General features: G+C 46.2%; 1 protein-coding gene across 4 annotated transcripts in view; it reads right to left on the reverse strand.

Annotated features, from left to right (window-relative positions):
• The window catches only part of PAN2 (poly(A) specific ribonuclease subunit PAN2), a 295,174-nt gene that overhangs the window by 135,723 nt on the left and 132,895 nt on the right, over positions 1-26,556 (reverse strand). For all 4 annotated transcript variants that reach the window (XM_063952590.1, XM_063952592.1, XM_063952589.1 and 1 more), the window contains 2 exons: positions 21,271-21,470; positions 14,834-14,982 (listed from right to left, as the gene is read on the reverse strand). In XM_063952590.1, the coding sequence (XP_063808660.1) occupies positions 14,834-14,982; positions 21,271-21,470 (349 nt within the window). The remainder of the gene's footprint in view (positions 1-14,833; positions 14,983-21,270; positions 21,471-26,556) is intronic.

Below are 26,556 nucleotides of genomic sequence, written 5' to 3' on the forward strand. Positions count from 1 at the left end.
ACCACACACACACACTTAACAGAAGAAGCAGATGTCGTTTTCCACCATTCCTTGCAGAAAAATTGCAGATGAGAGACCGGCTAGTCATGCAGGTTGTTTTTCAGTGAACATGGGGGCAGGCTTGTTTTCCTTCAAAGATTGTTTTCCTTTGGGCTTTCCTCATTGGGAGGAGGAATCAGGACCATAAAAAGAAGGATGGAACCTTAAATGCATCTGGGAGTTTAAAGGACCATAAAGGAGGAACCTTCAGTTTAGCTGCTGAGGACAGTAGGAATGCCGACTTGGAGGCAGCCATGGAAGCAATGAACGTATCCCATTTTGGACCAAAGACAATCTAGCCATTGAAAGGGAAAGATTCCAGAGCCTTTTTAGACTCAGACGGCCCACCATGTGTGAAGCCACAGGGTTCTACCGGTTGCCATCGGGGAGGCCGAAATCCTAGCTGAAAGAATACTATAGTCCAAAGACGCATCTCCTAGATAAGCTGCTGCCTCTCTGGCATTCCCCCCTGTTGACAACAGTTCAAAGCAAGGTGTACCTGTCGAAGACCATTGTACAGAGATACAGCCCATCTCTGCAAAGCCTTTGGGACCCAAGCCGCAGCTGCACTCCTGCAGCTGAAGAAATCGCATTAAGAAAAACTTCCAGGGTCTTTCAAAGAGACCACATTTGGCAAAAAGAGGGTGGTAGACTTAGCCAACCGAGCAATGTAAGTGTTCACAGGTGGAGAAGTCTCCCGTTTGGATCTATCCAACGAAAGGGGGAAGATACAAAAAATAAAATAAAAATAAACAAAAATAATATATATATATATATATATATATATATATAAAACGAGTTTTATGGTAAGAACTTACCTTTGTTAAAACTCTTTCTGCGAGATACACTGGGCTCCACAAGGAAAGACATAGGGGTGTAGAGTAGGATCTTGATCCGAGGCACCAACAGGCTCAAAAGCTTTGTCTGTTCACAGAATGCACAGTGCCGCCTCCTCTATAACACCGCCTTCCTGCACAAGAGCTCAGTTTTTAGTTAACCAGCCTGATGCAGTAGCAGGAAAAGAGACGACAATGGTTAGTAGCCACACACACACCACACTCTCACGACAGGAGCAGTGTCAGCGGCTAATGCCATACCAATTCAAAGAAGCTAAGTGCGTCAGGGTGGGCGCCTTGTGGAGCCCAGTGTACCTCGCAGAAAGTTTTAACAAAGGTAAGTTCTTACCATAAAACTCGTTTTCTGCTGCGGGGTACACTGGGCTCCACAAGGAAAGACATAGGGGATGTCCTAAAGCAGTTCCTTATGGGAGGGGACGCACTGTAACGGGCACAAGAACCTGGCGTCCAAAGGAAGCATCCTGGGAAGCGGCAGTATCGAAGGCATAGAACCTTATGAACGTGTTCACTGAAGACCACGTAGCGCCTTGCACATTTGTTCAAGGGTCGCACCACGGCGGGCCGCCCAAGAAGGTCCAACAGACCGAGTAGAATGGCCCGTAATGTGAGCAGGAGCTGATAGACCAGCCCTCACATAAGCATGTGCAATCACCATTCTAATCCATCTGGCCAAAGTTTGCTTGTGAGCAGGCCAGCCCCGTTTGTGAAATCCAAACAGCACAAAGAGAGAATCAGATTTCCTAATAGAAGCAGTTCTCTTCACATAGATACGGAGAGCCCGTACCACATCCAAAGACTGCTCTTTGGGAGACAGATCAGGAGAAACAAGTGCCGGAACCACAATCTCCTGGTTAAGGTGGAACGAAGAAACCACCTTAGGTAAATATCTGGGACGAGTCCTAAGAACCGCCCAGTCACGGTGAAATATCAGATATGGGGAACTACAAGACAAGGCAACCAAATCCGACGGGTGGTCTTCAGTATGCCGGCTGTCGGGATCCCGGCGCACAGTATACCGGCGCCGGAATCTCGACAGCCGGCATACCAACACTTATTCTCCCTCGTGGGGGTCCACAACCCCCCTGGAGGGAGAATAAAATAGCGTAGCGCGCTTAGCGCACCACCGTGCCCGCAGCGAGCCCGCAAGGGGCTCATTTGCGCTCGCCACACTGTCGGTAAGCCGCCGGTATGCTGGTCGCTGGGAGCCCGACCGCCGGCATTCCATACTACACCCAAATCCGACACTTCTAGCTGAAGCAATAGCCAGCAGAAACGCCACCTTAAGGGAAAGCCACTTAAGATCAGCTGAACCAAGAGGTTCAAACGGAGACTCTTGTAACGCCTCCAAAACCACCGACAAGTCCCAAAGAGCCACAGGCGGGACATAGGGAGGTTGGATACACAACACACCCTGAGCGAAGTTATGCACATCAGGTAAGGTCGCAATCTTTCTCTGAAACCACAACGACAAGGCAGATATTTGAACCTTAAGGGAGGACAGACGCAGGCCTAAGTCCAGGCCCTGCTGAAGAAAGGCCAACAACTTGGCTATACTAAACTTGGAAGCGTCATAATCGTTAGATGCGCACCAAACAAAGTAAGAATGCCAGACCCTATAGTAAATCCGAGCAGAAGCCGGTTTCCGGGCCCGCAACATAGTTTGAATGACCGCCTCAGAAAACCCTTTAGCCCTTAAGAAGGAAGCTTCAAGAGCCACGCCGTTAAAGACAGCCGGGCTAGGTCCTGGTAGACACAGGGGCCCTGAACGAGGAGGTCTGGGCGTTGTGGAAGTAGAATTGGACGCTCTGACGATAGGCCCTGCAGGTCTGAGAACCAGTGCCGTCTGGGCCACGCTGGAGCTATGAGAAGCAGAATTCCTCTTTCTTGCTTGAACTTCCGAATTACCCTGGGCAGGAGTGACACCGGAGGGAACACATATGGCAGACGAAACCTCCACGGCACCGCCAGCGCATCCACGAATGCTGCTTGAGGATCCCTTGTCCTTGCTCCGAAGACCGGAACCTTGTGATTGTGTCGAGACGCCATCAGATCTACGTCTAGAAGGCCCCACTTTTCCACTAGGAGTTGAAACACTTCTGGATGGAGGCCCCACTCGTCGGCATGTACGCCCTGACGACTGAGAAAGTCCGCTTCTCAATTCAGGACTCCCGGAATGAATATTGCCGATATGACCGGTAGATGGCGTTCCGCCCAAAGTAGAACCCGTGAGACTTCCTTCATTGCCAAACGGCTTTGAGTGCCGCCTTGATGATTTATGTAAGCCACTGTGGTGGCGTTGTCCGACTGTACTTGAACAGGACGGTTCTGAATTAAATGCTGGACCAGGTTCAACGCATTGAAGATCGCCCGCAACTCCAGAATATTGATCGAGAGGAGAGATTCCTCCTTGGTCCATCGACCCTGAAGGGAGTGCTGCTGCAGCACCGCTCCCCAACCTCTGAGACTGGCATCTGTCGTCAACAAGACCCAGTCGGATATCCAGAAGGGACGGCCTCTGCACAATCGTTGGTCCTGGAGCCACCAGTGCAGCGATAGACGGACCTCCGGAGCCGATGAGATCATGTGAGACCTGATCCGGTGAGGCAGGCCGCCCCACTTGGCTAGAATCAGCCTCTGGAGGCGGCGAGAATGAAATTGAGCATACTCCACCATGTCGAATGCTGATACCATGAGGCCCAGCACCTGCATCGCCGAATGTATCGACACTTGCTGACGAGAAAGGAAGCAACGAATCCTGTCCTGAAGCTTCAGGACTTTCTCCTGAGACAAGAACAACTGCTGGTTGTGAGTGTCCAATAGCGCTCCCAGGTGCACCATGCTCTGAGCAGGGACCAGGGAGGATTTCTTCCAGTTGATGAGCCACCGTGGGCTTGCAGAAACCGGACAGTCATATCCAGATGACGTAGGAGAATTTCTGGGGAATTTGCCAGGATTAACAAGTCGTCCAGATACGGCAGTATCATGACCCCTTGACGGCGGAGTACCACCGTCCACACCGCCATGACTTTGGTGAAGACTCGTGGAGCCGTAGTTAAACCAAAAGGTAACGCCCAAAACTGGTAATGGAGGTTGCCAATCGCAAACCTCAGGTATTGCTGATGTGACACTGCTATAGGAATATGCAGGTAAGCATCCTGTATGTCCAGGGAGACCATGTAGTCCCCAGGTTCCAAGGCCAGAGCTATAGAGCGAAGGGTTTCCATACGGAACTTGGAAACCTTCACAAACTTTTTCAGTGCCTTGAGGTTGAGAATGGGCCGGGAGGACCCATTCGGTTTCGGGACCAGAAACCGCGGAGAATAGTACCCCCGGCCCCTCTGAGCAAGAGGCACCTGTACTACGACTCCTGTATCCAGGAGGGTCTGTACCACCGAATGTAGAGTGTTTGCCTTTGTCTGGTCCAACGGGACGTCTGTCCAGCAAAATCGATAAGGGGGGCGGTTTTTGAAGGCTATGGCGTAACCTCGAGTGACGACTTCCCGTACCCAGGCATCTGAAGAGGTCTTCAACCATTCCTGGGTATACCCTAGAAGCCGGCCTCCCACCCTGGGATCCCCCAGGGGGAGGCCCGCCCGTCATGCGGCAGGCTTATCGGTCTTGGAAGCTGGCTGACGGGCAGCCCAGGCTCTTTTGGGCTTCGGCTTACCAGGTTTGGAAGTGCGGGCCTGCTTGTTGTACGCCTGACCTTTTGCTTTACCTGAAGGACGAAAGGAAGTACCCTTAGCCTTTGACACAGAAGGAGTGGTACTTGGCAGACAGGCAGTTTTGGCAGTAGCCAAGTCAGCCACTATCTTATTTAAGTCCTCCCCAAATAGAATATCTTCCTTAAAAGGTAGTACCTCCAGGGTTTTTTTTTTAGAGTCCAGATCCACAGACCAGGATCTCAGCCACAATATCCGGCGAGCCTGGACTGATGTAGTAGAGGCCTTGGCTGCTAGGATACTGGCATAAGAAGCCGCCTCATTAATATAGTGAGATGCTGTGACAATATATGACAAGCATTGTCTAGCATGGTCAGAAGAGATTTCAGCTTCTAACTCCAAGGCCCATGCTTCAATAGCCTCTGCAGCCCATGTTGCGGCAATAGTGGGCCTTTGTGTAGCACCCGTGAGGGTGTAATTCACTTTCAGACAACCCTCCAAACGTTTATCCGTAGGCTCTTTTAGAGACGTGGCGGTAGTGACAGGTAGAGCTGAGGAAACCACCATCCTAGCCACATGCGAGTCTACTGGAGGAGGCGTTTCCCAATTTTTAGACGGCTCTGGCGCGAGGGGATAGCGAGCCAGCATCTTCTTTTGAGGCACAAACTTCTTTCATGGGTTTCCCCAGGGTTCCTGACGTATATCCACTAGGTGGTCAGAGTGACGTAAAACTTGTTTAACCACCTTCTGACGCTTGAACCTATCTGGTTTCTTAGGAGGGGCGGATGGCTCGGGATCATCCGTAATCTGTAAAATTAACTTAATAGCCTCCAAAAGATTAGGAACATCCACATGTGAACTACCATCCCCATCAGCAGTATCTGTGTCAGAATCTGTGGGGTCAGTGTAAGCGCCATCTTCATCAGACGAGGTGTCAGTGACAGCAGTGGATTGTGAGGAGATAATCTTAGGCGAGCGACGGTCAGACTTTTTAGTAGACAAGGACTGCTTCAACTTCTTCAATTGAGCAGGTCCCATAGGGGCTGTTAGTTTAGTGACTACGTATGTAGAAGCGTGGAGAAAGTAGCCCATGGTGGGTCATTATGTACCCCTGTTGCCACAGTCCCACTGGGGGGCAAGGAGCCCCCAGAACCAGAGCCCACAGCTGCTATAGTCTCCTCATAGGGGTCTGTGGCTTCAGCAACACCGGCAGTGTGTTCAGCCCCAGAACCGTTACCTTCAGAAGCAGAGATGATATAACTTGCAGTATCAGGTAACACAGTACAACTGGCAGCAGCACAATACCTCTTACCCAAACTCCTGCGCAGTGTAGTCAGCACAAGCAGATATACAGTAGAGATATGGTGACTAAAATCACAGAGAAAAATACGTATATTAGAGTATATCTTGTGAAAATCCTATATAATTATAAAACCTGACGCACCAAGCCCCCTCAGGTTATAGAATATAGGGATAGCAAGTTGAGTGAGAGACACGAAATGGAAGCCACTCAGCAAGCTAATGCACACACATATAGTCACAGTTAAACAATGCAGAGGTTATTACTAACAATAATACTGCACTGGACCAGCTTATATAGCTAGGTAGTCAATAGATATAATACTGCACAGTAAGAACTGGATGTATATCACAGGGTACTTGTACCAGAGAACCCTGACTAAATGCACTCTTTCTTAACTAACACTGTCTAAAAAGGCAGGTAGAATACTTAAGTGTCATGTAAAGTCACAGCGCTGACAACCAAGCGGCTGTACACAGGAGGATTTGCCCAAGCAATCCCAGGACCAGTGTAGCTGAGAGAAATGGCGCCCAAACACTGACAGGGAGTGAGGGAGAGACAGATATGCAGCTCCAGGGCGGGAACATTTGCTGGAAATGGCGCCCTGGGGCTGGGGGAGGGGCTCCAGGTCTAAGCCTTATCCCCCTGCTGGCAAAACCACTGGGTACTGTGGGCTACTAGTAAAACGGTTTTAAGGGGAAACCTGACCTGCACCCATGCCCTGGTGATCTAGTGGGATCGCCTATACTGCCACATTGTCCACCGCCAGCGCGCGCGGCCCGCCTCCCACTGACCGCGCCGGATCGCGATAAAGTACGGGTCCCGCGAGTGGGACCCATTTACCACCTCCCAAAGCGCGGCCACGCGATCCCGGAGAGCCCCCATTGTGTGTGCCTGACTTTAGAAGAAAACCGGAGCCTCCTGCTGTAGTTACCCGGCAACCAGGGCTCGGGAGTGTACAGCGCCGCTGGGGAGAGATGAAGTCTTCACTTTTCTTCTCAAAAAGCTCTTCTGTTATGTGCCTGCTATCTGCGGCACCAACTACAAAACTGAGCTCTTGTGCAGGGAGGCGAGGTTATAGAGGAGGCGACGCTGTGCATTCTGGGAATAGTCAAAGCTTTTGAGCCTGTTGGTGCCTCGGATCAAGATCCTACTCTACACCCCTATGTCTTTCCTTGTGGAGCCCAATGTACCCCACAGCAGAAATAAATATATATATATATATATATATATATATATATATATATATATATATAAGCAGTCTGCAAATCTAGTACCACTTGTTTCAGTGTAGAGATCCTCCAAGTGAGCCAAATGGAAAGATTAATGCTGCCTTTTTCTTGTGCTTAAATAGATACGAATCCTGAGGCGAGGTGTCTTCAGAGTCCTTAGAAATCTTTAGAATAGATCTAACCGCTGCTATTAAGGCTTCCATGTTTACCAAACTAGTTTGTTGCTCTTCCTGAACAGAAGACATTTCTAGGTCTGAATCATGCTGAAAATCATCCTCTAGTAGAAATTTCAGAATCAGTTTCCTAAACCAATTGGAGGGGCATGGGTAAATCCACAATATACTGAGGAGGAATGGAGGAAGGCCCAGCAAAAGCATCCTGAGTGGGTTGCCTGGATATAGCTAGTTGCCTTGCTAATTCTGCTACAGCTTGAGTCAGGTTAGAAGCCCACGCTTGCTCTGGTAGATTGCAGAGCTGCTCAGGAGCAGGAAACAGATCAACATGGTCCTAAGCAGAAGGCACAAATACATACTGGCACTTTTTATAGGAAAGAGACTTTGCAGAAGAGACAATGCATTTGCATTCATTTTTGAAGTGGCAACTTACAGTTTGTCTGCACTTTCTGTATGACAAAAATAAGATTTTAAACCTACCGGTAAATCTTTTTCTCGTAGTCCGTAGAGGATGCTGGGACTCCGTAAGGACAATGGGGATAGACGGGCTCCGCAGGAGACATGGGCACTTTAAGAAAGACTTTGGATCTGGGTGTGCACTGGCTCCTCCCTCTATGCCCCTCCTCCAGACCTCGGTTAGAGAAACTGTGCCCAGAGGAGACGGACAGTACGAGGAAAGGATTTTTGTTATTTCAAGGGCAAGATTCATTCCAGCCACACCAATCACACCGTATAACTTGTGATATACTAACCAGTTAACAGTATGAAAACAACATAGCATCAGTCCAAGACCGATGAAAACTATAACATAACCCTTATGTAAGCAAAACTATATACAAGTCTTGCAGAAGAAGTCCGCACTTGGGACGGGTGCCCAGCATCCTCTACGGACTACGAGAAAAAGATTTACCGGTAGGTTTAAAATCTTATTTTCTCTAACGTCCTAGAGGATGCTGGGACTCCGTAAGGACCATGGGGATTATACCAAAGCTCCCAAATGGGCGGGAGAGTGCGGATGACTCTGCAGCACCGATTGAGCAAACAGGAGGTCCTCCTCAGCCAGTGTATCAAACTTTGCAAAGGTGTTTGACCCCGACCAAGTAGCAGCTCGGCACAGCTGTAGTGCCGAGACCCCTCGGGCAGCCACCCAAGAAGAGCCCACCTTCCTAGTGGAATGGGCCTTAACCGATTTTGGTAACGGCAATCCTGCCGTAGAATGCGCCTGCTGAATAGTGTTACAGATCCAGCGAGCAATAGTCTGCTTTGAAGCAGGGCCGCCGACCTTGTTGGCTGCATAAAGGACAAACAGTGCTTCTGTTTTTCTGATCCTAGCCGTTCTGGCCACGTCAATTTTCAAAGCCGTGACCACATCAAGGGACTCGGAATCCTCAAAGTCACGTGTAGCCACAGGCACGACAATAGGTTGGTTCTTATGAAAGGATGAGACCACCTTAGGTAGAAATTGAGGACGGGTCCGCAATTCCGCTCTATCCATATGGAAAATCAGATAGGGGCTTTTATGTGATAAAGCCGCTAATTCCGAAACTCGCCTAGCCGAAGCCAAGGCTAACAACATGACCACCTTTCAAGTGAGATATTTCAACTCCACTGTTCTAAGTGGTTCAAACCAATGTGACTTAAGAATGTATTTGGGGTGACAGTGTACCTATAGCGCTTCACTTGGGTATAAGCAAGCCGTTCAATACATACATGGGGTACCCTACCCCACTTCAGTGAATATAGAAATACGTAGGTTGAGTATTGAATGTGGCGCTACCTAATTGCTGACATAGGATATTGTAGTCAAATATGTAAACAAATGCACACTTTAATAACCTAAATACCATACAACTAATAAAATATCACACCAGGCACAATGTGATATAAGGAAGGAGTCCTACCGAGGATATACGTAGGGGAGCTGCAGGTGATAATTTATGCAGGGAAGTCCGGACTTGCCCTGCATTTGCTCCCAGATCTTAAAGTCCTCACTCCGGCAGGTATCACTCCTCTGGTCCAGATGATGGTGAGCCCGTCCAAACGGGGGATGTTTCCAACGCGTTTCGGAACACACAAGGTTCCTTTCTCAAGGCAGATCCGGACTTCCCTGCATAAATTATCACCTGCAGCTCCCCTACGTATATCTTATGTCATCAATTGGGTAGCGCCACATTCAATACTCAACCTACGTATTTCTATATTCAATGTGACTTAAGGAAACTTAACACAACGTTAAGGTCTCAAGGCGCCACCGGAGGCACAAAAGGAGGCTGAATATGCAGTACTCCCTTCACAAAAGTCTGTACAGGTAGAGAGGCCAATTCCTTTTGAAAGAAAATGGATAAGGCTGAAATCTGAACTTTAATGGAGCCTAATTTTAGGCCCAAATTCACTCCAGTTTGTAGGAAGTGAAGAAAACGGCCTAGATGGAATTCTTCCGTAGGAGCATTCCTGGCCTCACACCAAGAACATATTTTCGCCATATTCGGTGATAATGTTTAGATGTCACGTCCTTCCTAGCCATTATTAGTGTAGGAATGACCTCATCCGGAATACCTTTTTCCGCTAGGATCCGGCGTTCAACCGCCATGCCGTCAAACGGAGCCGCGGTAAGTCTTGGAACAGACAGGGACCCTGTTGCAACAGGTCCTGTCGTAGAGGAAGAGGCCACGGATCTTCTGTGAGCATTTCCTGCAGAGCCGGATACCAGGCCCTTTGTGGCCAATCCGGAACAATGATTATTGTTCTCACTCCTCTTTTTCTTATTATTCTCAACACCTTGGGTATGAGAGGAAGAGGAGGGAATACATAGACCGACTGGAACACCCACGGTGTCACTAGGGCGTCCACAGCTACCGCCTGAGGATCTCTTGACCTGGCGCAATACCTTTGTAGCTTTTTGTGGAGACGGGACGCCTTTATGTCTATTTGGGGCAGTCCCCACCGACTTGCAATCTGTGCGAAGACTTCCTGATGAAGTCCTCACTCTCCCGGATGCAGGTAGTGTCTGCTGAGGAAGTCTGCTTCCCAGTTGTCCATTCCCGGAATGAACACTGCTGACAGTGCGCTTACATGATTCTCCACCCAGCGAAGAATTCTGGTGGCTTCCGCCATCGCCACTCAGCTCCTTGTGCCGCCCTGGTGGTTTACATGAGCTACTGCGGTGACGTTGTCTGACTGGATCAGAACTGGTCGGTCGCAAAGTAAGGTCTCCGCTTGACGTAGGGCGTTGTATATGGCCCTTAGTTCCAGGATGTTGATGTGAAGACAAGTCTGTTGACTTGACCAAAGGCCTTGGAAATTTCTTCCCTGTGTGACTGCTCCCCAACCTCGGAGGCTCGCGTAGGTTGTCAGCAGGATCCGATCCTGAATGCCGAACCTGCGGCCCTCTAGAAGGTGAGCACTCTGCAGCCACCACAGGAGAGATACCCTGGCCCTGGGGGACAGGGTGATCCGCTGATGCATTTGTAGATGTGACCCGGACCATTTGTCCAATAGATCCCATTGGAAAGTCCTTGCATGGAACCTGCCGAAGGGAATGGCTTCGTACGTCGCCACCATTTTTCCCAGGACTTGAGTGCAATGATGCACTGACACTTGTTTTGGCTTTAACAGGTTCTTGACTAGAGTCATGAGTTCCTGAGCTTTTTCTATCGGAAGAAAAACCCTTTTCTGGTCTGTATCCAGAATCATGCCCAAGAAGGTCAGACGAGTCGTAGGAACCAACTGTGACTTCGGGATATTGAGAATCCAGCCGTGTTTCTGTAACACCTTCAGTGAAAGTGGCACGCTGTTCAACAACTGCTCTTTTGATCTCGCCCTTATTAGTAGATCGTCCAAGTATGGGATAATTGTGACTCCTTGCTTGCGTAGGAGCACCATCATTTCCACCAATTACCCTGAAATTGGTAATGACAATACTGTACCGTAATTCTCAGGTACGCCTGATGGGGTGGATAAATGGGAACATGAAGGTATGCAGCCTTTATGTCTAGATACACCATAAAATCCCCCCCCTTCCAGGCTGGCGATGATCGCTCTGAGCGATGCCACCTTGAATTTGAACCTTTTCAAGTATAGGTTCAGAGATTTTAATTTTAAAATAGGTCTGACTGAAGCGTCCGGTTTCGGGACTACAGACAAGGTTGAGTAATATCCCCTTCCTTGTTGAAGGAGGGGAACCTTAAGCACCACCTGTTGGAGATACAATGTGTGAATTGTATTTAATATTATCTCCCGTTCTGGGGGAGAAGCCGGTAGGGCCGATAAGGAAAACCGGCGAGGAGGCACCTCTTCGAATTCCAGCTTGTAACCCTGAGAAACAATTTCTATTGCCCAGGGATCCACCTGTGAGTGAACTCAGATGTGGCTGAAGAGTTGAAGACGTGCTCCCACTGGGGCGGACTCCCTTAGCGGAGCCCCAGCGTCATGCGGTGGATTTAGTAGAGGCCGGGGAGGACTTCTGTTCCTGGGAACTAGCTGTGCCCTGCGCCCTTACCTCTGGTAAGAAAGGACGCTCCTCATACTTTCTTGTTTTTCTGCAACCGAAAGGACTGCATTTGATAATGTCGTGCTTTCTTAGGCTGTGAGGGAATATAAGGCAAAAGATCAGATTTACCAGCTATAGCTGTGGAGACCAGGTCCGAGAGCCCTTCTCCACCCAATTCCTCACCCTTGTAAGGTACAACCTCCATATGCCTCTTTTAGTAGGCATCACCTGTCCATTGCATGTTCCACAGGACACGTCTAGCAGAAATCGACTTAGCGTTGACTCTAGAACCCAGTAGACCAATGTCTCTTTGAGCATGTCTTATATATAAGACAGCATCTTTTATATATCCTAGGGTCAATAACATGGTATCCTTATCTAGGGTTTCAATCTCCGCTGATAAGGTATCTGTCCACGCTGCTACAGCGCTATAAACCCCTGCCGACACAATCGCCGGTCTGAGTAGTGTACCAGAATGTGTGTAAATGGACTTCAAAGTACTTTTCTGCATGCTATCTGCAGGATCCCTGAGGGTAGCTGTATCTTGGTATGTCAGCGCTACCTTTTGGGTAAACGTGTCAACGCCTTGTCCACCTCAGGGGAGGATTCCCATCGTATCCTGGCCCTAGCAGGGAAAGGATACGCCATGAGAATTCTTTTGGGAAACTGCAGTTTCTTGTCTGGAGATTCCCGCTCTTTTTCACACAATTAATTTGGTTCATGAGAGGGGGGAAATGTTATCTCAGCTTTCTTCCCCTTAAACATGTGTACCCTCGTGTCAGGGACAGATGGGTCATCAGTGATATGCAAATCATCTTTTATTACAATAATCATATATTGAATACTTTTCTGCCAGTTTTGGCTGTAACTTTGCATCATCGTAGTCGACACTGGAGTCAGACTCCGTGTCGGTATCAGTGTCTATTATTTTGGATAGTGGGCGTTTTGAGACTCTGAAGGTCCCTGCAACATAGGGACAGACATGGGTAGATTCCCTGTCTGTTCTCTAATCTTTTGTGCAATAAATTTACCTCAGCACTTAATTCCACATATCCAGTCAGGTGTCAGCGTTGTCGACGGAGACACCACACACACACACATTTGCTCCATCTCCTCCTTAGAAGAGCCTTTTACCTCAGACATGTCGACACACACGTACCGACACACCACACTCAGGGAATCCTCTTATCTGAAGACAGTTCCCCCACAAGGCCCTTTGGACAGACAGAGAGTATGCCAGCACACACCCAGTGCTAATACCCCAGGAAAAACACACAATGTGTTTACCCAGTAGCGCTGTAATACTATTATTTGCTGCCAATTATGTGCCCCTCCCTCTTCTCTGAAACCCCCTTTCACCGTGGATAAGCTGGGGAGAATCCGGGGAGCTTCCTCTCAGCTGTGCTGTGGAGAAAATGGCGCTGGTGAGTGCTGAGGGAGAAGCCCCGCCCCCTCGGCGGCAGGCTTCTGTCCCGCTTAAATATAATAACAATTGGCGGGGGCTCTTTATATATACAGTGCCTAGCTGTATATATATATCTCTTTTGCCAGAAATTAGGTTTATATTGCTGCCCAGGGCGCCCCCCCTGCGCCCTTACAGTGACTGCCGTGTGTGAGGTGTGTGGGAGCAATGGCGCACAGCTGCACTGCTGTGCGTTACCTCAGTGAAGATCATGAAGTCTTCTGCCGCCTCTGAAGTCTTCTTTTTTTTCTCATACTCACCCGGCTTCTATCTTCCGGCTCTGTGAGGAGGACGGCGGCGCGGCTCCGGGACGAACTCCAGGGTGAGACCTGTGTTCTGACTCCCTCTGGAGCTAATGGTGTCCAGTAGCCTAAGAAGCAGAGCCTTGAAACTCACAGAAGTAGGTCTGCTTCTCTCCCCTCAGTCCCTCGATGCAGGGAGTCTGTTGCCAGCAGGCTCCCTGAAAATAAATAACCTAACAAATATACTTTCTGTCAGGAAGCTCAGGAGAGCTCCCTGAAGTGCCCCCATCTCCTCTGGGCACAGTATAAAACTGAGGTCTGGAGTAGGGACATAGAGGGAGGAGCCAGTGCACACCCAGATCCAAAGTCTTTCTTAAAGTGCCCATGTCTCCTGCGGAGCCCGTCTATCCCCATGGTCCTTACGGAGTCCCAGCATCCTCTAGGACGTTAGAGAAAAACTGATTACCTTCCCGCTTCTTTCAGAGTCACCACTCCCTGCCATGTTTATGCTGTTTCTCAATGCAACACCTTGTTGTTTTTTCTCATGATTTCTTACTATTTGAGCCTATTGTTCTTATTGAGACAGTTGCTCGGCTTCACTGACTCTACACTATAACATGTTACATGTGGATTTAGCAAAATCCTTGCTGTTTGGAAACAGACAGTTCACAGTGAGAATTTTAACCCACCCTTTCCGCAGCCTAACCTTAACAACCACCCCCACTCCGCAACCTAACCCTAAACCTTCCCCTAATGTCTAACTCTAAACTTAACCACAGTACTTACCGTCGGCATTCTGACCACCAGGATATTAACCTAATCCAGTTACTTGGCATTAGTTTGGTTTCAATGTTTACTGTAGGTGTAAATTGTAAACCAAAATATTTTCAGTAAACATGACCTCCTTTTTGGAGTTAAAAACATGTTTATTTTTAAATCCCTTCAACCAAGGTTACTGCAGTTGTATAAGAAATAGAAACCATAGCACTTCACTGTCAGGAGTCACATACTGTATGCTGGTACTACAAATACCAAGTATGTGCCAAACCATGCCCCCTGAAAGGCCTCTCCCAACAGCGCACATTGCTGCAGTACCCTAAGACCCTTCTCTGTACTGCGCAATCACATGTACAAACCAGTTGAGTCTCTGAGCCAATTTAAGCCAAAATCAAGGAGGTCATGTATAAGAAGTGCCATGAATAATAACTTGGCTGCAGGTCCAGTCAGGAAAGAGTGACACACTGACCACCCAGTATAAATACAGCCATACAATCATACATACCCTTATTTGTAGCATTGCTGTGCATAATAAAATGTGATGGTTCCCAACACTGTCCCACAGGCTGTATATTGTGCTCTCCTAGACTAGATACATACCATTACTGTTATTCTCTGGGTAGGACAAGGTGAAGAGCAAAGTTGTTGATAGACGCACAGTTTCTTTGCCACATCGGCACATACTGCAATTTTCAACTTCACAACCAAACAGCTGTCCAATCACAGAGCCCCCCGATGATACAAAAGAGCTGCAAAAGAAAAAATAAGAATTTACTAACCGGTAATTCTATTTCTCGTAGTCCGTAGTGGATGCTGGGTACTCCGTAAGGACCATGGGGTATAGACTGGCTCGGCAGGAGACTGGGCACTCTTAAAAGAAAGATTAGGTACTATATCTGGTGTGCACTGGGCTCCTCCCTCTATGCCCCTCCTCCAGACCTCAGTTAGGGAAACTGTGCCCGGAAGAGCTGACATTACTAGGAAAGGATTTGGAATCCAGGGTAAGACTCATACCAGCCACACCAATCACACTGTACAACTCGTGATAACTATACCCAGTTAACAGTATGAACAATAACTGAGCCTCTCTCAACAGATGGCTCATACAATAACCCTTTAGTTAAGCAATAACTATATACATGTATTGCAGAGAGTCCGCACTTGGGACGGGCTCCCAGCATCCACTACGGACTACGAGAAATAGAATTACCGGTGAGTAAATTCTTATTTTCTCTGACGTCCTAAGTGGATGCTGGGTACTCCGTAAGGACCATGGGGATTATACCAAAGCTCCCAAACGGGCGGGAGAGTGCGGATGACTCTGCAGCACCGAATGAGCAAACTCAAGGTCCTCCTCAGCCAGGGTATCAAACTTGTAGAATTTTGCAAAAGTGTTTGAACCCGACCAAGTAGCAGCTCGGCAAAGTTGTAAAGCCGAGACCCCTCGGGCAGCCGCCCATGAAGAGCCCACCTTCCTCGTGGAATGGGCTTTTACTGATTTAGGATGCGGCAGTCCAGCCGCAGAATGTGCAAGCTGAATGGTGCTACAGATCCAGCGAGCAATAGTCTGCTTTGAAGCAGGAGCACCCAGCTTGTTGGGTGCATGCAGGATAAATAGCGAGTCAGTTTTTCTGACTCTAGCCGTCCTGGAAACAAAGTTTCAGGGCCCGGACTACGTCCAGCAACTTGGAATCCTCCAAGTCCCTAGTAGCCGCAGGCACCACAATAGGTTGGTTCAAATGAAACGATGATACCACCTTAGGGAGAAATTGGGGACGAGTCCTCCATTCTGCCCTTTCCATATGGAAGATCAGATATGGGCTTTTACATGACAAAGCCGCCAATTCTGACACACGCCTAGTCCAAGCTAAGGCCAAAAGCATGACCACTTTCCACGTGAGATATTTTAGCTCCACGGTCTTAAGTGGCTCAAACCAGTGGGATTTTAGGAATCCAACACACGTTAAGATCCCAAGATGACACTGGAGGCACAAAAGGGGCTGAATATGCAGCACCCCTGTAACAACGTCCGAACTTCAGGCAGTGAAGCCAGTTCTTTTTGAGAGAGAAAGGGATAGGGCCGAAATCTTGGCCTTTATGGATCCTAATTTTAGGCCCATAGTCACTCCTGACTGTAGGAAGTGCAGGAATCGACCCCCCTGGAATTCCTCTGTAGGGCCTTCCCGGCCACACACCAAGCAACCTATTTTCGCCATATACAGTGAAAAAGTCTTGCTGTCACGTCTTTCCTAGCCTTTATCAGCGTAGGAATAACTGCATCCGGAATGCCCTTTTCCGCTAGGATCCGGCGTTCAACCGCCATGCCGTCCAACGCAGCCGCGGTAAGTCTTGGATCAGACAGGGTCCCAGTTGCAACATGTCCTGACTGAGAGGCAGAGGCCATGGGTCCTCTGAGAGCATTTCTTGCAGTTCCGGGTACCGAGTCCTTCTTGGCCAATCCGGAGCAAAGAATATTGTTCACACTCCTCCATTTATTACAATTCTCAGCCCTTGGGTCTGAGAGGAAGAGGAGGGAATATATAGACCAATTGGAACACCCACGGTGTTACTAGTGCGACCACAGCTATCGCCTGAGAGTCCCTTGACCCAGCGTAAAACCTTTTTTATCTTTTTATTGAGGTGGGACGCCATGTAGTCCACCTGAGGCAGTTCCCATCAATTTGCAAAACTGCGTGAAGACTTCCTCATGAAGTCACCACTTTCCCGGGTGGAGGTCGTGTCCACTCCCGGAATGAACACTGCTGACAGTGCGCTTACTTGATTCTCCGCCTAGCGAAGAATTCTGGTGGCTTCTACCCTCGCCACCCTGCTCCTTGTGCCGCCCTGGCGGTTTACATGAGCCCCTGCGGTCTGACTGGAGCAGAACCGGTTGGTCGCGAAGCAGGAACTCTGCTTGACTTAGGGCGTTGTATATGGCCCTTAGTTCCAGGATATTGATGTGAAGGCAAGTCTGTTGGCTTGACCACAAACCTTGGAATTTTCTTCCCTGTGTAACTGCCCCCCACCCTCGGAGGCTTGCATCCGTGGTCACCAGGACCCAGTCCTGAATGCCGAATCTGCGGCCCTCGAGAAGGTGAGCACTCCGCAGCCACCACAGGAGAGACACCCTGGCCCTGGGGGATAGGGTGATTAACCGATGCATCTGAAGATGTGATCCGTCCACTTGTCCAGTAAGTTCCATTGTCCTTGCATGGAACCAGCCGAAGGGGATGGCCTCGTATGATGCCATCATCCTTCCCAGGACTCGAGTGCAGTGATGCACTGACACCTGTTTTGGTTTTCAATGGATTCCTGACCAGTGTCATGAGCTCCTGAGCTCTCTCTATCGGGAGATAAACCCTCTTCTGGTCTGTGTCTAGGATCATGCCTAGGCGAGGCAGATGAGCTGTAGGAACCAACTGCGACTTTGGAATATATAGAATCCAGTCGTGTTGCCGTTTCACTTCCAGAGAAGGTGATACGCTGTCCAGCAACTGCTCTCTTGATCTCGCTTTTATGAGGAGATCATCCAAGTATGTGATAATAGTGACACCTTGCTTCCGCAGGAGCACCATCATATCCGCCATTACCTTGGTGAAATTGGTAATGACAATCCCGTACCGCAATTCTGAGGTACGCCTGATTAGGTGGATAAATGGGGACACGAAGGTATGCATCCCTTATGTCCCGATTCATTTCAGGCATGCAATGACCGCTCTTAGCGATTCCATCTTGAACCTGAACCTTTTCAGGTATATGTTCAGGGATTTTAATTCAATATGGGTCTAACCGAACCGTCTGGTTTCGGGATTATAACATGGTCGAATAATAACACCCTCTTGTTGAAGGAGGGGACCCTTGACCACCACCTGTTGAAGATACAATTTACGAATTGCAGTTAACACTGGCTCCCTCTCTTGGGGGGAAGCCCGCCGGGTCCTCGGTGAGGGGGCATCTTCTCACAGTCCAGCCTGTATCCCTGCGATACAATTTCTATTGCCCAGGGATCTAACAGGGAGTGAACCCACTTGTGGCTGAACTTACGAAGGCGTGTCCCCACCGGGCCTAGCTCCGCCTGTGGAGCCCCAGCGACATGTGGTGGATTTTTGTAGAGGCCGGGGAGGACTTCTGTTCCTGGGGACTAGCTGTGTTGTACAGCTTCTTTCCTCTGCCCCCGGCTCTGACAAGAAAGGACGCACCTCAGACTTTCTTGTTTCTTTATTCGAAAAGCTGCATTTAATAATGTCGTGCTTTCCTAGGCTGTGCAGGAATATAAGGCAAAATATCAGAATTACCAGCTATAACTGTGGAGACCAGGCCCAACTACCTTTCTCCACACAATCCTCAGCCTTCCATATGCCTCTTAAGTCGGCATCATCTGTCCAATGTATATTCTACAGGACACGTCAAGCAGAAATCGACATAGCTTTTGTCTCTAGGACCCAGTATACTCATGTCCCTTTGGGCATGCTTTATAATTATATATCTATCACTTAAGACAGCATCTTAAAATATTTATATGCATACTAGGGTCTCAATCTCTGCTGATAAGGTACCTGTCCATGCTGCCACAGCGCTATAAACCCATGCCGACACAATCGCCGGTCTGGGTAGTATACTAGAATGTGCACGCTATCTGCAGGATCCCTGAGAATAGCTAGTGCAAACAGGACACCCAAGGGGAAGATTCTCAACACATCCTGGCCCTAGTGGGGAAAGGATACAGCCTGAGAATTCTCTTGTGGGAAGCTGCCGTATCTTGTCTGGAGATTCCCGCTCTTTTTCCTCATGAGAGGAGGGAAATTTACCTCAGCATTCTTCCCCTTAACATGTGTACTCTCGGGTCAGGGACAGATGAGTCATCAGTGATATGCAAATCATCTTTTATTCCAATAATCATATATTGAATATCTTTTAGCCCTCTTGGCTGTAACTTTGCATTATCGTAGTCGACAGTGGAGTTAAACTCCGTGTCGATACTTTGTTATTTTGGATAGTGAACATAGAGAGACTCCGAAGGACTCTGTGACATAGGGACAGACCAGGGTAGATTTCCTTTCTGTTCCCTAACCTTTTGTGCAATAATTTTACCTCAGCACTTACACATATCCAAACAGGTGTCGGCGTTGTTGACGGAGACACCCTCCCACACACTTATCCGCTCTATCACCTCCTTAGAGGAGCCTTTTACCTCAGACATGTCGACACACGCGTACCGACACACACCACACACACAGGGGATGCTCTATTTGAAGACAGTTCCCCCACCAGGCCCTTTGGAGAGACAGAGAGAGAGTATGCCAGTACACACCACAGCGCTATATAATACAGGGATGTACACTATACTGAGTGATTTTTCCCCTATAGCAGCTTATATACACAGTTTTGCGCCTAAATTTATGTGCCCCCCCTCTCTTTTTTACCCTTTGTGTACCAGGATACTGCAGGGGAGAGCCTGGGGAGCTTCCTTCCAGCTGAGCTGTGAAGAGAAAATGGCGCCGGTGTGCTGAGGAAGAAGGCCCGGCCCCCTCAGCGGCGGGCTTCTGTCCTTTTATGTACTTTAATGGTGGGGGTTAATGCACATATACAGTTTATCAGACTGTATTATGTGCTTTTCGCCAAGTAAGGTAATCTAATTGCTGCCCAGGGCGCCCCCCCCCCAGCGCCCTGCACCAATCAGTGACCGGAGTGTGTGGTGTGCTAAGGGAGCAATGGCGCACAGCTGCAGTGCTGTGCACTACCTTAATGAAGACCGGAGTCTTCAGCCGCCGATTTTCAACTTCTCTTCGTTCTTCTGGCTCTGCAAGGAGGACGGCAGCGCGGCTCCGGGACCGGACGACCGAGGACTGGGCCTGTGTTCGATCCCTCTGGAGCTAATGGTGTCCAGTAGCCTTAGAAGCCCAAGCTAGCTGCAAGCAGGTAGGTTCGCTTCTCTCCCCTCAGTCCCACGTAGCAGTGAGTCTGTTGCCAGCAGATCTCACTGAAAATAAAAAACCTAACAAATACTTTCTTTTCTAGGAAGCTCAGGAGAGCCCCTAGGGTGCATCCAGCTCTGGCCGGGCACAGATACTAACTGAGGTCTGGAGGAGGGGCATAGAGGGAGGAGCCCAGTGCACACCAGATATAGTACCTAATCTTTCTTTTAAGAGTGCCCAGTCTCCTACGGAGCCCGTCTATACCCCATGGTCCTTACGGAGTACCCAGCATACACTAGGACATCAGAGAAAGAGCAGATAAGTTCCAAAATCACTGAACAAACAGCAATCACAAAAAGATTCACCAATTCTGCTTTCTTCCCCTCCGTAGTTAACTATTCCCCAAATACACGCATATCTGTCCATTCATTACAGATATTTCAGATCTGTGGTGCCCATTTTACTAGTAATATACCTGTAATGGTGTGCAAGTTGGCTGATTGGTTGGTGAAACCCAACTTGTTGGACAACAAGATTTAGAGATTCCGATCAATTGATGGTCAGAATCTGCGTTCAGTGAACACTACGAGGTACCGATTTTACACAATCTTCTGCAAAAAACGCAAAAATGACCCCATTGATTGCTGATGTATGGGCCCCATTACAAATAAATATAATGTACATGTATGGAACATTGTATGGAACATATGCCTTTATGACATGTAACAATCAGGCCTTCTTTAACAGCACCATCTGTGTAAAGTACTGGATCCACAGTTCCTCTCCTTGCATAGCCACCAACCTCCCACCTCCAAACCGGCTCTTAATTCTACCTGACCAGACTCTCCCCACAGCCTCAATTGTCCTCTCAAAACACTTCACTGTAGCCTATCCTTCCCCACCTGTCACTGGATCTCAAGATTTGTAATGTATACTGTCCATATGTAAATTGTAGCAGTTCTAAAAATAGACGGATGGGGGAGGCCAAGGCATGTCATAAAACAAGAGAATTTCTTTAAAATTGCTAAACTTAGATAGTAGGGAGCAGATCTGCACTGTTGCCAATATAAAATTTTAAGTTTCTTATTTTTAAAAGAGTCATTACACATAACGTGATTATACCTCGTACTCCCACCACGGTAAGCCTGTGGTCCTTCCAGCTCCTGTGTCTCTTGGTGAAGTTGGGTCAAAAGGAAACGACACCAGCTCTGGATCAGACGACCTAAATTCACTTTCCCTGTAGCCTCATCTGAGTCAGCCAAAATGAGCCCTAATGCTGCAGCTTCTGGGATGGTCCTGAAGGCTCGTAGAAAGTTACTAGCCTTTGTAACAAAACAAAAAAATTTATAATAATTTAAATTACATATATACACACACACGTGTGAGAATAAATATATATATATATATATATATATATATATATATATATATATACACACACACACACGTGTGAGAATATATATATATATATATGTGCCAATAGAGGAATGGGCGCACTTGGGTTGTTTTTCCACCCAATATTCAACGGGGAAAAACAGCAGTCTCCCTAAGATATTTACTCCTAATTTGTGAGCATAAAACCACATTTAACATGTTCCATGTAAAATTTATTACAACATAAAAGCAATGATACAAAACGGTATAGTATCTCTTCTTGCAGATAACACCATATAGTACAGAGGACCAGTTGAAATAACTTTGATAGATTCCTCCTTCTCCTTTGACAATTCGGAGATTTGATGTTTATGAACAAATAACCCGACGCGTTTCGTCTTACTCTAAGACTTCATCAGGGGTATGTCTAAAAATATATATAAAATATTTATATCAGAATCTTATCCTGATTAAAACAATAATATGAGGGAACATGTCAATGAACGAGGAAAAATGCAAGACAGAACTTAAAACATGGGCAAAATATACAAATATATATATATAAATATGTGAGGAAAAAATATACATACACATATGGTTTAACATACAAGGAGGATGATCTTAACATATCCATGGAAAACAATTATGTGATACAATCTCAGAACAAAGAATTCACAATTATACCAAAGAGAAAGAAATAGACATATAAAGAGGAGTTCATCATCACAAGAACATAATAATTACATATGGCATACCTCTAGTGCTTGATAAATACTGTTAGTGCATCAATAAAATGGCAATTACGTATTCTGGATACTTGAAAAAACCACACACCGGTGGGGTACACAGGTTTAAGTTAGATTAAGCCTAATTGGGGAAATATAAGTTTTTAGTACTAACAACAATTAATAACATATTCTGCATAATACTGGGCTCAATAATAACAAATAAATGAATATATCTGTACATTGAACACATACCTTATGGTTAAGTGCTTGAATAACAAGTTCAAACGCATAGGCCTGAACGCAAGTTCAAATAGGTATGTGACCTAACAAAAATTATTAATATTCACTAATTAGAGATATATAACGTAACAGCCTTTATATAAATTGGTTAATGTGCTAGTAGATTGAAACACATACCTTATGATTCAGGGATTTGGATAACAAGTTCAAATACACAGGTCTACCACAATTTCATATGCGTGTGTAACCTGGTAAATTAGAGGAATATGATTCTTGAGACAGAGAACTTGCTCATACCAGGTGTGAGAAGTTTTAATTTAATAAACTCCCTTTAGAAAGGGGGGGTGAAGGATACACTAGTTTCGAAAATTCATTAATTCGATTAAATCTTACGTGAAATTGGTTCCCCAAGGGGGTATAAAACGTATTAAAAATATCGATAACCATATGTTATCCTTGAAATTCAGAATGTTGAGTTAATTCTCATCATCTCATAAGATAATATTAATAAACTTTCATATTGTTACTAATAGTCATAATAACACCCCCTATTTACAAAATAAGCAGGACATAGTGAAAACAAGGGATTCCATTCACATAAAGTGCTAAATGGAGCCATATTTAAAAGCGGTGTTCACAAATAATAAATCTTACCTTGCCAGCAGCTACAATAGCTTCAAGTCACAACCAGTGTAATGAGGCTGTGTGCTGAGACTTACCCTTAAATAGGAAACAGAAGTGACCTCACTTCCCCTAATGCAGTGATTGGGGTATTAAAAACCTTAAATAATATTGGAATAAGTCCTATGTTACTAACTGAAATCGTTACAGTGATTAAACATTAAAGTGAGAAAATTAATGGCCTTAAAGTGAACTTTTATAATACACTATAAGGGATAAAAAAACCTTAATAGTAAACACATCCCATAATGCATCTGGTCGTTACAGACCAAACTGACATGATTGACAGGGCTATTCACCAATAAAACTGGTTCAGTGAAAACAGACCTAATCTCTATCCCATACGTCCCATAATGCATCTGGTCGTTACAGACCTGACTGACATGATTGACAGGGCTATTCACCAATAAAACTGGTTCAGTGGAAACAGACCTAATCTCTATCATTATAAGTATAATAATATTATTCTCCTCTGTGCATTACAAACAAAGTGTGAAAAAGCTGTCCTGGTGTGAATTATAAACACCTCAGTAGTAGGGAAATTTATCCCCTTAAACAGTGTTTTCGTGATAAACTAATCCTGCCGCGCTGGGACTAGAACACTGATATCTCGGCGTCGATAAGGCCAGTGTCCCACAGAGCTAGTTACATCTAGATCGCGCCGCTGGGTAAAACGGCTTGCGTTCCAGCGGCGCGATTGTTTGCGTTCCACAGCGCCGAGATGGTGTCACGTGATTGTATCACCTGACACTCGGATACATGATCTGAACTGGCCAATAGGTGCTGAACAGGGCAGCTGGTGTTTAGTGACGCGGACGTTAGTACTCCACGCAGCTGTATCTCACCACATGACCACCCCACGTGACAATTAGACATGTGGTTTGGGCGGCCAATAAACGGATCAAACTAGGTAACCTAGGAGACCGCTATGCAATCGCTACCAAAAATAACATTTATTAGTGTGTAATAATGTGTATATACACATAGTAATGAATAATGTGATAAGTGCGATACTCTACCTAATCTATTAACTAACTCCTACATTATTAGCTACATATATACGATGATTTAGAAAAATATATAAATTGGTCTATTGTTAATTAACCACCTACATTTAAAGCACCGCTCCTAAAAGTGGCTCCACTTTTACAAATAACATATTAAATATTAACAAATGCCCCCTAATAGGAATACAAATGATCATCCTTTTCAACACCATTATTTATAAATACACCAATATTGGGAATATAAATCATAATCAAAGACATAAACAAGGGAATATCTTGAAGTGTGAAAAAACATGATACTACAGGAACGCTACCATATCTATAGTTTCATTTAAACCAAACGGGATAAGAGTGTTCAGCGAATAGATCCAATAGGATTCTCGCTGGGCTAGCAGTCTATCTCTATCTCCTCCTCTTTTATCTACCATAATATGCTCGATAACCGTAAATGAGAGACCCAGGACTTGAGAGTTATGTTTCTCCTGAAAATGTCGAGGTAAACTGTGGTTTTGGACCTTGTTGGTAATATTTCGTAAGTGTTCCTGTATTCTTAACTTAAGACACCTTTTGGTTTTACCAATGTAAGAAAGGTTACAACCGCAATCAATTTTATAGATTACGTAGTTAGTATTGCAGGTCACAATTGTCCTCAGTTTAAAGACTCGTTTGCTGTCGTCTTTCCAGCAAAAGCCTTTTTTATCGATAAAGCGACAACATTTACATTTATTACAGGGGAAGAGCCCTGATCTCTTCATTACAGGATGTTCATTAAGAGTCTCACCCTTGTTTTTATCATTCTGAAGTTGGCTGGGAGCGAGAATGTTCTTAAGGTTCCTGGATTTTCTGAATACTATGTTAGGCTTGGTAGGTAAGTGTGGTCCCAATATGGGGTCCTTCAAAAGGAGATGCCAATGCCGATTCATAACACGTCTAATCTTGATATTTTCTTGATTATATTGTGTTATGAACGGTCTTTCGGTGAAACGTTCTTCTTTTTTACTTTCTTTTACTTCCAAAAGGCTATTTCTATCAATTTCAGAAGCTCGAACCTGGTCTCTCCTTAGATGGATCTCATTATATCCCCTATCTAAAAACTGTTCTACCAAAATAGAAGATTGTTCCCAGTACCTTTCCAAACTGCTACAGTTTTTCCTAATCCTCACGAACTGGGAGTAGGGTACTGTAGTTTTCCATCGTGACAGATGGCAACTATTTGAAGGTATGAAACTGTTAGCGTCGGTCTTTTTAAAAAAGGTTCTCGTATCAAGAGTCCCGTCATCTTCGATGTTTAAAAGGACGTCCAGGTAATCAATAGTAGAAATATGCTGCTTATAAGTAAATTTGAGATTATGGGAATTAATTTGAATCTCTGAAATGAAATCACTCAATTCCTCCAACTCTCCATCCCAAATAAGAATCACATCATCTATGTATCGCTTATAGAATTTGATGTTAGGGTATCGATAGCCTCCGTCCGCATAGATGGTCACACGCTCCCAGCTGTCCATGAAAATGTTTGCGTATGATGGGGCAAATTTAGTCCCCATCGCTGTCCCCTGTTCTTGCAGGTAATACTTTCCTTCAAACTCAAAATAATTGTGATTTAAAATGAATTTTATACTCTCCAATAAAAAGGTTCTTTCTTCTTTACAAACATTCACATCCATTGTTAGGATGTTGCTCACAGCCTCAAGTCCTTTAGAATGGGGAATGGATGTGTAAAGGGCCTGTACATCCACTGTGGCCCATCTATAAGTGGATTGCCACTGAAAATCATTAAGTAGCCTGAGAAGACTGGTTGAATCTTTCAAATATGAAGGTTGTACTCTCACATAAGGTTGTAATTTTAAATCGAGAAAGTGTGACAAGTTAGAAGTCAGGGACTCGACTCCAGCCACTATAGGTCTTCCTGGGGGTGGGACTATGCCTTTGTGGACTTTAGGTAAGTGGTAAAATACCGGAACCCGAGGCTTTTTGTTAAACAAAAATTCAAACTCTTCTCGACATATGATGCCTCTACTACATGCATCATTTAATAGCACATACAGTTCTTCTCCAAAACTGGCTGTCGGATCCTCGTTAAGTAGTTTATATGTTGCCGCATCATTAATTTGGGTCATAGCTTCTTTGACATAGGCCGTCCTCTCCTGGATGATTCATCCAGGAGAGGACGGCCTATGTCAAAGAAGCTATGACCCAAATTAATGATGCGGCAACATATAAACTACTTAACGAGGATCCGACAGCCAGTTTTGGAGAAGAACTGTATGTGCTATTAAATGATGCATGTAGTAGAGGCATCATATGTCGAGAAGAGTTTGAATTTTTGTTTAACAAAAAGCCTCGGGTTCCGGTATTTTACCACTTACCTAAAGTCC

The sequence above is a fragment of the Pseudophryne corroboree genome, chromosome 2, assembly GCF_028390025.1.
Source record: "Pseudophryne corroboree isolate aPseCor3 chromosome 2, aPseCor3.hap2, whole genome shotgun sequence".
NCBI classification, from domain to species: domain Eukaryota; kingdom Metazoa; phylum Chordata; class Amphibia; order Anura; family Myobatrachidae; genus Pseudophryne; species Pseudophryne corroboree.